At 35.7% G+C, this 19,923-nt stretch overlaps 2 protein-coding genes across 2 annotated transcripts; one reads left to right on the forward strand and one right to left on the reverse strand.

Annotated features, from left to right (window-relative positions):
- Positions 1-4,769: 4,769 nt before the first annotated feature.
- Positions 4,770-11,361, reverse strand: LOC144446415 (HIG1 domain family member 2A-like). Its single transcript, XM_078136173.1, has 2 exons — positions 11,195-11,361; positions 4,770-7,891 (listed from the first exon to the last, which is right to left on the reverse strand). The coding sequence occupies exons 1-2, from the start codon at positions 11,289-11,291 to the stop codon at positions 7,716-7,718; spliced, it is 273 nt and encodes a 90-aa protein (XP_077992299.1). The 5' UTR covers positions 11,292-11,361; the 3' UTR covers positions 4,770-7,715.
- Positions 11,362-12,072: 711 nt separating this feature from the next.
- LOC144446733 (nucleolar protein 16-like) lies at positions 12,073-17,516 on the forward strand. Its single transcript, XM_078136554.1, has 5 exons — positions 12,073-12,233; positions 13,925-14,033; positions 14,661-14,730; positions 15,957-16,063; positions 16,858-17,516. Exons 1-5 carry the CDS (start codon positions 12,139-12,141, stop codon positions 17,017-17,019), a joined length of 543 nt encoding a protein of 180 aa, XP_077992680.1. The 5' UTR covers positions 12,073-12,138; the 3' UTR covers positions 17,020-17,516.
- Positions 17,517-19,923: the final 2,407 nt, after the last annotated feature.

The following is a 19,923-nucleotide window of genomic DNA, read 5'->3' on the forward strand; positions in this document are numbered from 1 at the left end:
GTGTTTTTGTACATGAAAAGAGAATGTGAAACAGTATTGACAAAGTCCGGGTTTCTAACTTGTCAATTGCAAAAAACTAAAAGGTGTGTGTACGTAAAATAACAAATATTTCACACATATATTGATATTTTATAATTTATAGCACTAGAATCATGGACTCGATGCTGTTTCATGTTCTTTCCAAGTAGGAAAACATAATAGAATTTTTTTTTTAAATTAAAGATTAACTTGTACTTAATTGTGTACAACCAAAATACCCCCTAGGGAGAGAGAGGACCCACTTATACTTAGTTGTATACAAACAAATACACCCTTGGGAGAAAGAGGATTAACTTGTACTTAGTTGTATACAAACAAATACCTCCTAGGGAGAAAAAAGATTAACTTGTACTTATTTGTGTACAAACAAATACCCCCTAGGGAGAAAGAGGATACTAATTTCTGATCCATACGGTCACTTTAATGCTATAGTTACCACATTTACTTGTTATTTAACTTCTGTTTACATTTTTGTTAGTTTGACTATCATATGCTTATCCATTCCTCATTTCTCAATACATCTCTCAAAATGCTAAGCTTAGTTTTACACGTTTTCATTTCACTGTCAAGCTAGGATTTTAGCTATATTCTATGTGTGTTCTCTCACTGAATCACATGTTTTTGCTTTTGCATGCTTTTGCATATGTTCTTTTGTTCTAAGATGTAAACAAATTTTTCCAGTTTTGCTTTGTTTGAATTAATATTTTCTTTTAAAATTCCCATTTAGGTACTTAAGTAGCCAGATTTTAATCTAGTTTTGTACTCAGTTACAGTTAGATGGAAATACCCTAGAGATTCAAAACTTCACGTTGTCCTGGTACCACTTCAGAAAGTTCACACAAAAATCACAATCTGGTGTTGGGATTCTACCTATTGAAGTGTAGCTTGACACAATGACCTGGTATTACTTTGGATTGTTACAAGAAAGTCTGGGACTTGCATACTTAATTACATTTGTATCAAACATATCTGCAAGCTTGCACTCACACACTAACAGTTTAATTTAAAGCCAGCAGGGTTCTTTCTTACTGAGGTAGAAGATTCCCAAAAGGAGTGGAGGACAAAATATTCTAGCTCAGTGAGCGAGTTTTATGGCATGTATGTTATCTTGGTTTAACTCCTACTGAAAATAAAGCATGCAAATGATTCTTTCAGAAATACTGTAATTGAGTGAAAAAATTACAAATTGAGAGGTTATGATGTGCACTCACTTCTTGAATTCTAGGCTCTCTGTTAGTGGAGGGTCTATGGTTTGTATCATTATTTTACTATGTATATAATGATTAGTGTGGTTTTTGTTATGTTTTAATGTATAGAAGAGGTATGCTTTTTTGTGGATTATAAATATATGTTGTTGGTATCTACATTGCATTGTAGTTTACCAAGTCAGACACTCATCCAACTGAAAATATCCACCCAGCTGAACATCACATCAATGAATAATTAAAACTGAAATATTCACTCACAATAATAAATGGACTGTCAAGGTAGAGATGTATCAGCATGTACTGAAATGTTAGAATCTACCATGAAGTATTTACTACATAAAATATGATGTCATAAATTTAATTGTTTTCGTGTCCTTCTTTCCCAGTGTCTCCCCAAATAATCAGGGTACAGTTCAAGAGTTAAAAACGAAATATATTGTAGTATTGTGTATATAGCTGTAATATTGCATGTTTGAGGCATTGTTTTCAGACTACTTACTGAATCAGTTGATATAAACAGTGCTGTCAGTTGATGGCAAATGAAGTCTCAAATAATTGCAAGTCCTTAGCTATCACCTTAATATTCAGTGGATGCACATATCCACCGTTTGTTGACTAACACAAGAACATGATGTATCTCATCACAATCACTATGTAAACTCTTACCTGGTGTAAGCTCCATGCAACCACCATGTTAACTAACACAAGAACATGATGTAACACATCACATCACTATGTAAACTCTTACCTGGTGTAAGCTCTAACCACCATGTTAACTAACACATGAACATGATGTATCACATCACATCACTATGTAAACTCTTACTTGGTCCAAGCTCCAAACACCATGTTAACTAACACATGAACATGATGTATCACATCACATCATAATGTTAACTCTTACATGGTGTAAGCTCTAACCACCAAGTTAACTATTATTAAACACAAGAACACATGACATCATTATGCAAACTCTAACCTGGTCTGTTAATGCTCTAACCACCATGTTAACTAATTCATGAACACGATGTATCACATCACATCATTATGTAGTGCTGAAGGATACTGTAACTGAAGATTTTTTTTAAATGACAGAACACAGTCCTTTAGGAATCTTATAAAAATCCTTTAGGACATGATGGTCCTATTGGAATCCTTTAGGGATGGGTGGTGGGGGTGGTGAGTTTTCCACCAGGCCGACGAATAGTCACTGATCCCCTGTCTGTAAAACCAAAAACAGGCTGACCCCCCCCCCCCATCACTTAATTCTAAAACATAGTGACACCCCCCCCCCCCCCCCCCCCCCCCCCCAATATTTCATATTTATATGACAGGTATTTGATCGTGACTGGACAGACTGGACTGCTTGACTAAATACTTTATGATAGCATTATACTAAATTAGCGACTATACACAGGGTAAATATATTGAAAAGGGAATTTAATAGGGTCTTGACTGTAAAAGGTAGGGGAAAGTTTGAGATGAGAACATGTGCACCTCTTGTGGGGTACCATGGGGTCTCCCCCTAGAAGCTCTGGAGGTCAATTTTTAGGGTATTCAGACCCTTTTGGGTATACTGTTGACAGTCGCTCGCGCCTTTTTTTCCAACGTCTTATCTTAACTCCGATCCGGCACAACACTACTATAATCGCATACTGATATCGAGGGCCCCCGATATCAGTTTGCGATTAGACTAGTGTTGCGCTGGATTGGAGTTTATATAAAACGTAGGTAAAAAAAGGCGCGAGCGACTGTCGACAGTCTACCTTTTGGGCAGTAATTTCCAAGCTTTACAAGACAGTACCAACATGTAATTATCAACTACATAGTGTTGAAATATTAAAAGAAAAGGTTAATAGCATCTTGACAGTAAGAGGTGGGGAGGGGGGGGGGGAGCTTTAGACTAGGATATGTCCACCACTAGTGGGGGTCCTAGGGGTGCCCCCTTAGAAGCTCTGGAGCTCTTTACTCTTAAAGCCAACGTTTAGGCTATTCAGAGCCTTTCAGGCAATTACTTCAAGGCAGCTCCATCAAGTGTCAGAAATTAAACTATTCTTTACACAGAGGGTTGAAATATGTTCGTAAAAATGTTAAATGGTATCATTATAGTACACGTCAGCAGATCTGGTGGTTGTATCTTTGGCAGGGGAGAGTAGGAGAGTTTCTTTATTTTAAGAGTCTTTTCAGGCAAGTGTTAGACTATTCTGGCAATAATTTCACATCTCTAAAAGACAGTATATCTGAAATTAGCAACTTATGTTTCAGAAAAGTTTAAGTTAAGTAAGTTGTAAATGAGTTTTGCACGACACATAAAAATGGGCCAGGTAGTGTCCGTAACATTGGCATAGTGGCATTACTGCGGCAGATATATCATATAGTAAACTCACTGGTATGTTAGAGAATGTAAGGTCCTCATACCTACTACATGCATTATGTATAATACAAACTGGAATCTGTAGTGATTTGTAGTGTCGATAACATGTAGTGTCTGAAATAGAAAGTATACAATGCATATTAATCCCTTCATACTGAAGAGTAAAACAATTTAGATTAACTTAATCAAATTTATAAAATATCTATACCATTAGGAACTTTCAACTTTTGCCCCAAAATGCATTATGTGAAGCATATTTGCCAATGATTGTGAAATACCCAAGTATTTACATGACATATGTTCTGTAGCTAGTGTGGTATGTAATACATTGTACATGTATATGTAAAGTTATGTTTGAGCGTCACTTATACTCACAGTAATATTTTAAAAATGGGGACAAGAAAACATTTAACAGTTCAGACAAGGTCATACCATTGTAGATTCATGGATTTTTTTCTTCCATCAAAATCCAAAACACAATGACACCCCCCCCCCCCCCATATCCAAAATTTTCAAACAGGATGACCCCCTACTGTCAATTTCGAAAACAGGGTGTCAAAACAGGATGAAACCCCTACTGTCATTTTCGAAAACAGGGTGACCCCCTACTAATTCTCCTCCCCCTGCCTAAGAAACTGACCGGTCCCTTAGGAATCTTGGAATCCTATAGGACATTTTCATAAGGGAACTAACACATGAACATGATGTGTCACATCACAATCACTAAGTAAATGCCTATCTGGTCCAAGTTCTAACCACCATATTAAAAGGCTAGGCATGGTAGGGGAATGACAAGAGGAAAAATCCCCACGACTGGATTTTAGGCTACCTCACTGTTTCCAACTTACAATGGTAAGTAGAGTTATCAAGGGGTGATTCACATCAAATGGAAAGGTATAATGAACCAAGACATATCTGCTGTACAGAGACCAAGGATGTCTTGCCTGCTAGACTCTCTAGTGCTGTTGCCAAGTGAACTCATCTGTCTAATGAGTTTGTTTATTTCCTCAAATGTGCTGTTAAGATATTTGATCAAAGATGGCAGTGACCATAATTTTGTTATTTCTGTAATTAGGATGTTGAATTCACAATTGATTTTGGATAGATTAAAGACAAAGAGACTGAATGTTTTGTAACAATTACTCCTTTATTAACAATTAACAATAGTCCTTTATTAATATTTACCAAAACTTGCAAGATATGCTACATATACAAGAATGAATGTTTATGGACTCTATCTTCATATAATTATTGTACTTATAAAATGAAATTTCAACTTGAAGTCAAAATAGTCTTGGTACCTGCAATAGCTTTTCACCTCATGCTAGATGGTCATACTGGAGCAAGATGGCTGACTTACTCTCACACGTGCCTATAGTAATACAGGTGTAGTGTGTGGAGTGGAAGTTATGGTGTTGACTACGACATTGAATACAGTTTGTTGTTATTTTTAGACATGCATGTATTGGGATATTGTACTATGGGTACACAGTCCTCTGTAGTACATCCCTGACAATGCTTATATGAGACATCAGTGAACATTTGGGAATCATTTTCCAAAAATATTTTATTGACTCTTGAGTGGAAATTTTTTGTTTATATACTGGGTTGGGGGTGGGGTATATACAAAATGTATACTTCAACTTATGCTGAATGGAAACAGTAATTTGCAATGTTGATAAATGCCTGTATGTAATTTTCATCTTTTATTGCATTAACATCTTTAGCCCTATGCAAGAAATCAACCAGTGTGAAACCATACACATTTACTTTGATGCAGAACTTGTATACTTTGAATAATCTTGCAAATTATTGCTGGATAACTAATTTCTGACAAAATCATGATCTCTGCTGTCAGGAACAAAGCAGCAGTCCAGAGAACTGTTGTTATACATATTGTGGAAAGTCACCTGGTCTTGGCATCTTCACCCACTGATATTGAACAATTGCTGCCTGTTGAAGTGAGAAAACAGTACACAAAACAGACCTGTTAGACACTGCTAAATGTAAGTGTTTATTTTTTAAAGATAATATGCTTTGTTGTGGATAGGTGCATTGTAAATCAACATTGAATGCAAAAGTATAATTTCTGAGCTAATTATATTATTTTACACACCCCAGTATAGAAAATGTCTACATTGCATATGGCAGTAAATCCAAAATAGCAGATTTCAAACCAAATTCAACTAGTTAGCTCATACAGTATTCTTGAAAGGAAACTCTAAAAGAATTGCGGTCAAGTTGAATACAAAAATATATACAAAGCAGCTTCTATCTGAATAAGAGTTTACACGCAGCTGAACTTTGAAATATTCCTTGATGTACACAAGAAGCTGCTACTCACTACAAAAAATAAGTTCCCACATTGCCTCATTCATGGCACACACTTACAGACATACCAAGTGTACCACAAAATTCAGTTGCCTCTTGTAAAGAGTATTTCAAAGGCTAGTCTTGCTGCCAGACTTGTGACTATCGTCCCTAAGCTTTTATTTGTATGCCGAGCCCACTCTTCTAGGCATACAAAGCTTAGGGGTGATAGTCACAAGTCTGGCAGCGCGACTATTCAAAGGCTAGCTACTGATAAACTGTTGTCTACATAGAAGCAAATAGGAATAGCGAACTGCTACTAATCTACAAAAGCTCTTGTAGTGAGGGAACACAGATACATAATGTGTACATGCGTGGATAAACAGTTATGTTCTTATGTTAATTTTGGTATCTACTAATTTGTTTTAACTTAACACATGGCAATGAAATTCTAGTATACTAACCCATCCCCCAAAAAGAGGCTTGTAGAAATAAAAGAAGACAGACCTTAGGATAGTACAATGTAGTGTCTTTGGAACTGTAAATTTGAAATGAATGCAACACTTCGATCAATGGGTATGATCACACAATGATTTGATTATTCAGCGCTTATGTCTCTCTCTGCAAATGGCGGAATAATATGTCCGTAAATTGATGGTAGTTTGGTATCATACGTCCCCTGATGGGTCACTCTTGTTGGATGTAAATAGCTTCCTTTCCTTTACTTTACTTTACAATTAACTAGTCCTGTCTGGCTAGAACCTTGGTGTTATCCCAGGACACACTGCAGTTGGTCTTGTTGCAGTGGTCACCAACTACATGTATAGTGGTCTTATCCCTCTTTGTGTGCTCTTTGAATCAGACACTGAATGGGCATTTGGACTCCCAGATACATGTATGGCTACTGTCCCATGTGATGTAGTCATTGTACCACAGAATAGTATTTTCATTTTTTTGTCCTCAGAGTGCACTAACAGTGTATGCACTGATTGATTGGTGGTACTAATTAACGCTGTGTGACTGGAAAACACTGAACAGTTATTCAGAGAGCCCCTGTAAATATGGTAGTCTAACTCTGAGCCAGCTGGATGGGAGAGCATTGGAGTTACTAGTAGTTGGTCTGGTCTTACTTGATGGTGTATTTCTGACAGACATTCCACTGAATAATTAGTAGACAGATTGAATGTCTCATTCATTTCCAATTTACCATTCAAAAATAACTCTATTTTACTGTAGTATCAATTCTTTGAAACATGAACACTATATTCCTTCTTTCAACGGGACAACCCCTGTAAAATAGGGATTGTATGTATAGATGAGTCCTCAATACTGCTATCAGTTTCAACTCTAGGTAATATAATATCAAAATATCTACCTTACTTGATATGCCACTCATTACTGTACATGTATTACGACATGAATCAATATTCTTGCATGATAACTCTAGTTATTACATCTTTTCAAAGAGTATACTACACTCTTGTAATTTTCATTCTTCAGCAATGACATTGGAACAATCAAACGTTTTTCCCATACTGTGGGTTACTAAAGAACCATTTTTCTCTAAATTATTTTGAACGACATGGGCTCCAAACTTTAAAAAGTTTGAAAAGTTTCCATGGCAATCTTGAAGGTCTTCTTGTAATGCATACAAATGCAAATGTATGCCAGAAACTGAAGTACCTGGTGATAGACTTCACGGATCCACTCTTTAAAATAATCACACTAACACAGTCCAGGCTGGTCATATACATAAATATATATTGTCTTGTTGTAATCTCTTTCTATTTCTTTGACATAACACTCTGTCTAGCATTGACTGCCACACCAATAATAATTGCTACTACTGTGAAACCCTGTGCTGCTATACGCATTCTCATCATCCTTTGTGACTTGTGCCGGTCACCTCTCCTGAACTGTACAAGACCAAATGAAAGTACGGCTGCAGTTGCCATCAGACCTGAAAGCAAAGGATTTACTTGATAAGTATTTTTATTTGACAGCTGTAGAGTTATGGTATATATTTAATATATCATGTTAAGGAAGCTTTCAAGGATTGTACGTACTAGAGTTTGATATCAGTGAGTACCAGGGAACAATCATTACTCAAAATATGGGGTCCCTAATTTCCCTTAGCACCTTCACTAAAAAATAGCACTAATGGCGTTGTAGCACAACTGTAGTTTTTAAAAATGTTTACCCACATGCTGATCCATGCTAGGTATATGTGTTCATATGCTGAATTATTATCCAGTTGCCTATCCAACCCTGTTGTTATCTTTGCAATATACACAGTCATTTGGCTGTTGCTATGGGCATGGCCATGTTGCTAGACATATTTGCATAAATTTTTTGAATGTTCGTTCACTTGTCTATGAATCCCTCATGTTATCTTTGCAATATAGCATCATTCTAGAAACATCTCACAAGTTTCAGTCTCATTGACCAAGTACTTTTTAAAGATAAATTTTTGACCAAAGTTCATATTTTTACACCTAATTTGCATATTGCTGATGAGATCATTATACACTTAATATTTCTTCATCTATACACTCCCAGATGCATTAAATTTCAGCCCAATCTGCTCAGTAGGTTTGGAATTAAAGATTTTTGGTCAAAAAGACACATTTTTAGCACTAATTTGCATATCCCTGATGGGATCATCATGTCCTGTACAATTCTTAATCTAAACACCCTTACAAAAGTTCCCACCAAATGATCTGCCCAGTAGTTTTTGAGTTGAAATTTTTTGACCAAAATAACATTTTTTGACCAAAATCACACATCGGTGGCAAGATCATTTTGATTTGAACAATTTCCCAACTAGACACCCAAGGTAATACACCCACCAAATATCATAGCACTCGGAAGAGTGGTTTTTGTCTTTAAGTTGTTTACACACACACACACACACACACACACACACACACACACACACACACACACACACACACACACACACACACACAGACAGACAGACAGACACTTAGCGATGCCTATAACACTACTAAACCTTATCAGTTCAGTTGTGCTAAAAAATAACTTCTGGAGGCAAACAGAATGGTGTTGTTATCTATTTTTTGGTCATTTCTTGTTCTTGATATTAAATGTACACATGAAGCAGTATACTGCAACAAGATACTATTACAGATTATACAAATAATCTGGCTATGAATGAGCATACTAACTAACTTGTATATACAGTAATGAATGTCGATAACAGTATCTATTTGTGGTTATCATGTTGTATTTATGAATGCCTGATTGTCTGGTATGTACTGAACATGAAGTATTTGACAACTGAAGGTATTTAATAATGCTGTTTGGTATGAATCCATGAGTATCTATATATTATGATTAAGTGTGAATTAGTGCATCTGTCCTGAAGTAATTCCCATTCGCGTTTGTTAAACATTGCAGTGATACTTTAATACCCCTATAGTCATGAGGTTGTATTCTTTCAATTTTATTACTGTATGACTTATGCTAGGAGTCACAAAATAGCAGACCATTATTATATGTCACGTATATTGGACCACCCCCGTTATGCATTGTTTTCAATGGAGAAAAGGATGATGACGTAGCAGTCCGTATATTACTGTACTGACCGAAATCGACCCGGAACTCTTTTCATATTGACTGAAATCAACCTGGAACTATTTTGACATGCAGAAACAAAACACACATTTCTGTACATCAAATCAACATTTATTTGTGAGGAATGCACATTTATAAATGGAAATTCTGCCATAAAACATATTCACACTATTAAAATGGCACTGGAATTACTACTTTACAACAATGTCAGTTTGTATAAACTTTGTAACATGAGTAATGTCATGGCTGGGGTAGTCGCACTCACGCTATTTGCAGTGTGTGATTTTTCGAAGAACGGCAAGCTTTACAAAATAACCAATCCTATGGGGAACATGTTATTCACATACAACATCACACAATCAATTTTGATGGCAGCACTGCTATTTTGTACATGTAACATGTGTTATATGAGAACCAAGTGTTCTGAAGTTATCCTGAATACAATGATGGCAACCAAAATGATTGACATGGGACTTTGTTTGGAACATTATGCAAATGAGTTGACCAAGCAATAATGTGTTCAAATACAGTACTCCGATGCTATTTTTAGCATTAAATGTAAAATCTTGAAAAAATGGCAGTTCTAGTACAAAATTCAGTTTTATTCATCTTTAAAGTTCCCGACATGAAATTCCTTGTATGAAAATGAATTCCCAGCCCAGGTGACATATAATAGAAGTATAGCCATGATATTGGATTAAATGCCCTCAGTGCAATGATTCAATCAGCACTCCGTGTCATGCTGATAATATCCTTGCACTACGGGCATATAATCCAATATCAAGGCAAAAAATATATTCCATTGGAGGTCTGCCAAAGGATTGTAGGCAACGCAAGTATGGCTTTGGTGTGTGTATCAAAATGATAAATGGGGACCGAGCATTTTATTAGCTTTAGTGGCTCTGTGCACCAGATGTGGTAGTCCTGCTTGCAGACGGAGTAAGTTGTCCGTTAGTCCTGCTTGCAGACGGAGTAAGTTGTCCGTTAGTCCTGCTTGCAGACGGAGTAAGTCATCCCTTTGATCGAAATGCTTGCACCGTCTGACCGTCTGCAGTCTGCAAGCTGGACTACAGATGTGGGACAAACACGAAGTGTATATAACTCCCCGCTTGCTTGTTAATTGACATTGATTACATCTTAATATTGGTTTCAAGATTTCTACCTTCGTTAGATGCATTTACACAATATACATAATACATACTTAAGACTTGCTGACTCCCACACAAACAAACATACACAAAGTGGCACAGTGAGACTGCAGAGTTTGGCGAACTTGGGGTACTCTTTATTACCACTACAAAACTTACTAACGGAGCACACCTGCCCCCTATTTCTACTACTAAAAATACTCCAAACCACTACATTGGAGCTATACCATAACTTTGGAGACAGTAAACCCCATTACGTAATGTTTTGAATGTTACATACGAGTTTTGTTGACGAGTACGAGTGTGGTGCTCACAGGCACTCAAATCAATGTGTAGAAAAAAAAATGTATTGTATGTAAAATAGACATGTATATCAAAGTTTAAAGGAATACCTTCATGAAGGGTTCGTCTATTCTTAGACTTATTTACATACATATTTTTTTTTTTTTTTTTTTAAATCATACATGATACACATTGATTCGAGTGCCTGTGCTGTGGTGGTGCTCGTGGTTACTTACCCACCGGAACGAAAGGATTCTCTTTGGTCTTTCTTAAAAATTTTTCTTTGAAACCCTCCTCTCTGTATATGTTCCACCCTGCAAGTTCGGCAGGCATTTCTCCTATTCCAGCACTTTTTCTGGAGGATTTTGTTGCGGGTGCATTGCCCTCTCTTTTCACGTTTTCGGCCATGTTGTCGACTACGACAGATTAACAAATTGAGATAGATTCAGAATCAGTGTTGTCAGCATGAATGCATTTACGACAACGATAAAAGATGACCAATATAAAAAGGTATTGCAATACTTACGTGACATTTCAACATACTGATATTATTAATCTAAGCAAATGAAAAATTTGAACAGAACAAGAAGAAAAAAAGGCTGAGAGAAAGAAATTATGTCTAGTGAATTGAACCATGGAAGTAGTATTTCCATGGTTGAGACATTATTTCCGAAAGTTTGGTAATCTACCGTGACGACAGGATGTTCTGCTATATGAAATAACAAATACCAAGCAAGTACTCTAATTATAACACACAATGTCAAATTTATTCATGTAAACAAAAAATTAGATTCTAATCCACTCCAATGTATGATATCATTCAGATTCTGATGCTATCTTCGTAAATTTGACCTAGCTATAACTTAATAGTAGCAGTTTCGTTATAATAGGTAGCGGTAAATGACTAAAAATATAGTTTATTGATTATATAAAATTTAGTGGATTACTAGAGGTGATCAAAATAGTAATAATGAATAATACAATTCCTGTTAATCTTGGAAGAAAGGGGATGTAAAATTGTTATATTTTTACGAAAACATAGACTGCAAATAGAAAGCTATCTCCTTTCAGTTCAACGTGCTTTTCATACTACCGGAAGCGTGCGATACGACGATATTCACAGTGTGCATGGTGTGTGTATGTAGATAATCGTACATAGCGTATAAAGAAATATAAAAAAATGACAACTAGACGTGTTAAAAGAAAGAAGTATAACTATAATACAAACAGGAGAAAGCTGTGGAAAAAGTCAAAGCGAGTCCCAGATATTAAGTGGTAAGTTTGACTGTAAAAATGAGTCTTGGCCAAGTTGCATGCTGCAATAATTGTAGCGTTTTGCGATGCGGGTTAAACACCAAAACTTAAAAAGTCGCCAAAACAGACGAAAACCCCTCAAAATCGCAGCAAAACGCTACAATTATTGCACCTAGCTCTATAGTCTACATGTATATACATCATATTTATAAATATCGTAAACCATACAGTTCTGACCCAAATATTTCGAAGAATCTGAGCTCCTCTTCACCGGTGGGTCTCCAATTCATATATGTATATATTTGTATATATATATATATATATATATATATATATATATATATATATATATATATATATATATATATATATATATATATATATATATATATATATATATATATATATATATATATATATATATATATATATATATATATATATATATATATATATATATACATTCATATACATTATATACTTAGTATATATATATATATATATATATATATATATATATATATATATATATATATATATACACACACATTCATATACATTATATATATATATAACTCGGTGAGTATCAATCTGCTAAGACAGTGCTCTATACTGCAGTGGCAGAGCGCAATAGTTTTGATAGTTAGTCCCCGCCGGACAAAGTCCGGGACGGGGACTTATGGATTGGGTTCCGTCTTTCCGTCCGTCCGTCCGTCCGTCCAGAGCCATTTCCTGGAGATACCTGGACCAATTTTTTTCAAACTTGGTACAGGGGCAACATATAATGGCATACATGTGCATATCCATTTTCATTGTGATACAATCCAATATGGCAGCCATTTTGTTTGTGAATGTTTGTGAATGGTACAGAGCCGTTACTCAGTTTCACGCTTGAATGCGATCTTCAGATGACTAACGGAAATCCAAGTGATAGAATTCGAACTCGCAGAAGAACTGGTACCCGGATGTGATGCGCGTTAAAGGAGTGACATGGTGGAATGATAGAATGTATTTGTTTCAAATCAGTTCTGATCGTTTATTGAGGACCCCCAATTTATTCGCACTGATGATAAACATCTTCTCCATAAGACACAGGTTGCACCTTTTTGTTGCATTAGAGTAGGCGGCTGCATGGGCAATGATAGCCCAGTTGATGGAATACTGGTGGCCCGACTCCTTTATTTTCCAGACACACTTTGAAAGTTCAGTACAATTTCCATATTTGTTATTGGCGAAAGAACACTTGTGGTTGCCGTAACGCCTTTTGAAGCTGTTTTCTGTTGAGCCAATGTAGGATTTAGTTGTTTATTTTGACCTGGGCGCTGTAGACGATATTGTCAGATTGGCATTTCCCATCAAGCGGGCAAGTTGATTTATCACGACAGTTGCATGTCCCTATGGGAGCTTCGTTTCTGCATTTAAGGATCATATTATTGTGAGCTTTGATGATGGAAGCCATGTTATTCATACAACTGTAGCTCACTTTCACATTCCCCTTGTTGAAAATTTTATGTAACTTGTGCTCCTTAGGGAAGTGACGCCCAAGAGGTTGGAGGAAAATTTGCCTGACGTTATTGCTTACGTTTTGACTGTATGGGGGATTAAACCAGATGACATTACGTTTCCTATTTCTCTGTCTCTTGATGGTGTCAATTCTATTGTGTAATTCTATATATGTATATATATTATATATGATGTCATCTCTTCTTTAGTACACAGATCAAGCAAGCATGGGACAGAAGGAAATCAGTCAAACAGAATTTATCAGATATGGGAATTGCTACAGATCCAAATCAAGCCATACCAATACCTAAAGTGAGAGTAAGTTGTCTATATTTCAATACCAATACCTAAAGTGATAGTTTATGTTGACTATATTTCAATACCAATACCGATATCAATAAATTATCTTATACATGTAGTTTAGCCACTAGGTGAGCCATTCAGAAGCATAAAGTAGAAATTCAATGATTGAGACATTGAATTGTTTCAGCTCTTCCCTGGTAGCATTAACACAACAGTGTAGCCATTTACAATTTGTGACAGTCCTCTTGATAATTTGAAAATTATTTTTCACACCATAACAGCTACAGTCAAAATAATATCAATATAATAAACTGTCACTTTATAGTTGAATAAATAGACATGTATATCAAAGTTTAAAGGAACACCTTCATGGAGGGTTCATCTATTCCTAGACTTAATTCAGTGAATGAATGAATGAGTGAGTAAGTGAGTGAGTGAGTGAGAGTGAATGAATGAGTGAGCCAGTGAGCAAACAAACGAGTGAGTGAGCGTTGATCAGTAATAATTGAATACATAAAATGGCTTCTATCTTTGACTGGTTTGTAACTGTTGATGACATATTACAGGGAGAACATTCAAAAAATCCAATCTGAAATGTTGATTTTTGAAGTATACTCATCAGATATGTTGTCATTTATGCAGGATTTAGTCCAAATGGAAAGTATGGACCTTGAGGTGGCAAGAAAGCAGTCTAAGAAACATGTTGTAGAAGGTGAGGAAGGATTGTGAGCAACCAGAAGAAGAACCCTGTTGAACTTGGTCATAGACTACTTCTAAATAGGGTTTTAATCATCTTGATGTGTTTAAGGCCTGGATTAAATAATTATTAGATAAACCGTAGATGACAAATTCAATGCTTATTGTGATTGGTTACTGCAACTAATAATGAATTCAACTGGCAATTAAATTTGACTCAGTAGGAAATGACAACAGAAGTGTGACTCACAATAAGCTTAATAGTTTTGCTGCATCAAATCACATTCAAAATAACCACAATTCAATATGTGTGTCATGCACAGTCATGTCATCTTCAACTTCAATTTCTTTTTTAATACAGTGTGCTGTATGTCATGAACACATTATGTTATGATGGGAAGAGTGGCCAGGTCGTAATTCACAAATTCCCAGGGGCATTTCTTTCTGTTGTCATTTGTTTCTGGGTTGCCACCCTGTGTCCTAGGCACAGCTGTAGAGATGGGGGCCTTTTAGGATAGGATGTTGCTAAGCGAAGGATTTAAACATACATTATGTATGCACTGATAGAAGCATCAGGGATTGTATAATCTCAAAGTTTTATGGGTTGATTTTGTTGTGTTGGGTAATAATTGTATTATAGCAGCTGCATTTTGTGCATGGTGTAGGAAAATGCACTATAAAAATTACAGAGTTTGATGTTTAGTTTGAAGAACAGAAAGTAAGAATAGAAAAAAGTCTACAAATGGACGGTCACACAAGCTCAATAATGAATTTCGTTTGTGATGGGGGAAGGGGTCTGGCATCAGTGCGATTGCTGAACTTCATTTTTGCACTTCTAACCAACACAAATTTGGAAAACTTTCACACCTTCAATGATACTTAGGTTTTGAATTTACTATTGAGACATTGATAACTGATAATGTAACAGTGATGGGTTTCTGGTAGCATTTTGTGTCTACCATCATGTTGTTACATTACATCGATCATAGCGGTGTGATTGCTACAATTTTCATCATGCTTTACATTATATATCAACGTGTCGATGTCACACTTGTGAATATTTATTTGGGGGAGGGGTTTTAGTCCTAAATGAATGAAGTTCATTGATTGAGCTTGTGCATCATTGTGCAATTATGTTAATGCTTTGATTGAACAATATACATTGTAAATTCATACTTATACATTTGAGAATGATTTCAGTGATTTAACAATATAAATGTTATGTTTGTGTTATTATCATAGATATGGAAGAAGAGGCTAATTTACCCCAGAAAAAGACGTTACGATTATCCAAACCTGAAGTCTCATTTTGTACATATATGCTAGACAAGTATGGTGACAACTACAAAGTAAGTGTGGCATTATGACTTCAATGTGTGTTCTTACTGAAAGAGCTCACACACAGATGTCACAGGATTAACTTGAACTGGTCTAATTTTCCTCTAAATAAAAAAATACAACACTTTGACAGTGAAATTGCCCGTATGAAAAAACTATGCTTAAATCTATGAAGTTAGAGTACACTTGAAAATTACTGATGGCTAGTTGTGGCAAATAAAACTACTCTCAACGTTTGATGTAAAGTTTCTTTGTCTTGTATCGAAGTGCAGACTTGGGACACACTGTTGACACTGTAACACACGCACACACAACTCATGTCAATTGTTCATGAATGCTGATTTATTTTTGTGCGAACTTTCTGAAGGGTTAGTAGTAAAAGTGCGATCAACAGTTTTGCAACTTAAATAGGTACTACATAGCATGGGTTTCTATTCTACAACATATGCTTAGTAATAGTCTGTATTTATAGAATGGAGAATTCAATATAGAGATGCAATCATAGATGTACAATATCATAGCGTGTCTACACAGCATTGCATGGAAGTGAAGACTAAACTTATATTTAAGTAAAGGAGTAGAAATTTTCAAAAATCAAGTTACTTTTGAAAAAAAAGGGGTCAGTATTGTTCACAAGAAATATTATTAAAATCAACAATTGGCCTCATTACAAGTCAAGTGTTTGGCTAACTGTCTTGCCACTTTTTACACTTTAATAGAATATTTCGCCTTCTAGAGTTGCAGGTCAAATTTCTGCTGTTTTTATGTACTAGCATACCAAATTCTTGTCATGTTTTTATTCTAGGCAATGGCAAGAGATGAGAAAAATTATTATCAGGATACACCTAAACAGATCAAACGAAGAATAAATACTTTCAAAAGTGTTCCTGAACATTATAAGAAATATTTAGAAGAAAAAGCAGGCAAAGGAAGTGAGAAGAAAACTGAGACAATGGATACATCATAACCTACTGAAAAGTTCTTGTCTTGAGATTTGATGATGTATTCAAAAGTCAAACAGTAATTTGTGTAAAGGTTGTAAGAGACTGCAAAGATCCTTTTTAGATATTCCTGAAATTGTCAGTTATAAGGAGGTTTCAAGGAAATGTATAATTATGTAACAAGTCTATTTTTGTTGAATTCAATCAATACATTGTTTTCAGTCTCAGATTTGTGCACAATACACAAGATCTCATGCAAAAAAACATGTAACTCATCAGGTTTCCCTTGCGTCAATCAAACCAGGTACTGATACCTATCTGGGTTGGCGCCTCCAACGTAAGGACTTGGTAAAACTTTTGTTTTTCATCATATACAAAACAATGTACATGTACTCAGTACAGTATCTGCTTTCCCTCACCTGTTAGTGTTCTCTAGTTCTCATCAAGACCTTCTATCATACTTCATAGATTATTAAACATCCTTGTCATATGTTTAAGACAATCTGTTGATGTTACGATAATACTTTAGAGAAAAAGGAATGTATCAATAAAAAAGTTCTATTTCAACCTGCATCTGTGTTTCTAGTGTCTGACTTTGAAGTGAAGAGTAATTTTATTTCTAACTAGAGGTGTCCTTTGGTGATGAGTGTTGGCGATCACAATTTCACAAGTTGAATGGATTTAGCCGGACACTTGAGGCTCAAACATCAGTTTATATTGTCTTCAACTTTGCCTTAGGCAAAAATACCAAATGTTATCTATACAAGTATGCTGCTATAGCCATAAACTTGCTCGTAACGTGGTTGTAATATATGGATGAGAATTTGAAAATAGCTAGTATGTTTTTCTACTTGACAAACCGATCTGAATTAACATATACCAAGTCCCTTTTTATAACTCTATAAATGGTAAAAGAAAATTACAAAATGTGTGAAATGTTTGTTATTGTATGTACAATAACAAACCTTTTTTTACTCATTTTTTATCTTTGTGCAATGTATGGATGTACAAACACAGACTTACTAGATGCTGTTTCCCTTTGTTTTCTTCAAGTTGGAAAACATGGTAAAGTTGTTTTATAAATCCAGAATCCAAAAGAAATTCTCATTAGTCATCCATATGACCACTGTACTATAGCTGTACTATAACTAGCAGTCATCCATATGACCACTGTACTATAGCTGTACTATAACTAGCAGTCATCCATATGACCACTGTACTATAGCTGTACTATAACTAGCAGTCATCCATATGACCACTGTACTATAGCTGTACTATAACTAGCAGTCATACACATGACCACTGTACTATAGCTGTACTATAACTAGCAGTCATCCATATGACCACTGTACTATATCTGTACCGTACTATAACTAGCAGTCATACACATGACCACTGTACTATAGCTGTACTATAACTAGCAGTCATCCATATGACCACTGTACTATATCTGTACCGTACTATAACTAGCAGTCATACACATGACCACTGTACTATAGCTGTACTATAACTAGCAGTCATCCATATGACCACTGTACTATATCTGTACCGTACTATAACTAGCAGTCATCCACATGACCACTGTACAATAGCTGTACTATAACTAGCAGTCATACACATGACCACTGTACTATAGCTGTACTATAACTAGCAGTCATCCATATGACCACTGTACTATAGGTGTACTATAACTAGCAATCATCCATATGACCACTGTACTATAGCTGTACTATAACTAGCAATCATCCATATGACCACTGTACAATAGCTGTACTATAACTAGCAGTCATACATATGACCACTGTACTATATAGCTGTACTATAACTAGCAGTCATCCATATGACCACTGTACTATAGCTGTACTATAACTAGCAGTCATCCATATGACCACTGTACTATAGGTGTACTTTAACTAGCAGTCATCCATATGACCACTGTACTATAGCTGTACTATAACTAGCAGTCATCCATATGACCACTGTACTATAGGTGTACTATAACTAGCAGTCATCCATATGACCACTGTACTATAGCTGTACTATAACTAGCAGTCATCCATATGACCACTGTACTATAGCTGTACTATAACAAGCAGTCATCCATATGACCACTGTACTATAGCTGTACTATAACTAGCAGTCATCCATATGACCACTGTACTATAGCTGTACTATAACTAGCAGTCATACACATGACCACTGTACTATAGCTGTACTATAACTAGCAGTCATCCATATGACCACTGTACTATAGCTGTACTATAACTAGGAGTCATACATATGACCACTGTACTATAGGTGTACTATAACTAGCAGTCATACACATGACCACTGTACTATAGCTGTACTATAACTAGCAGTCATCCATATGACCACTGTACTATAGCTGTACTATAACTAGCAGTCATCCATATGACCACTGTACTATAGCTGTACTATAACTAGCAGTCATCCATATGACCACTGTACTATAGCTGTACTATAACTAGCAGTCATCCATATGACCACTGTACTATAGCTGTACTATAACTAGCAGTCATCCATATGACCACTGTACAATAGCTGTACTATAACTAGCAGTCATCCATATGACCACTGTACTATAGCTGTACTATAACTAGCAGTCATACACATGACCACTGTACTATAGCTGTACTATAACTAGCAGTCATACATATGACCACTGTACTATAGCTGTACTATAACTAGCAGTCATCCATATGACCACTGTACTATAGGTGTACTATAACTAGCAGTCATCCATATGACCACTGTACTATAGCTGTACTATAACAAGCAGTCATACACATGACCACTGTACTATAGGTGTACTATAACTAGCAGTCATACACATGACCACTGTACTATATAGCTGTACTATAACTAGCAGTCATCCATATGACCACTGTACTATAGGTGTACTATAACTA

Source organism: Glandiceps talaboti, chromosome 15, assembly GCF_964340395.1.
Source record: "Glandiceps talaboti chromosome 15, keGlaTala1.1, whole genome shotgun sequence".
NCBI lineage: Eukaryota > Metazoa > Hemichordata > Enteropneusta > Spengelidae > Glandiceps > Glandiceps talaboti.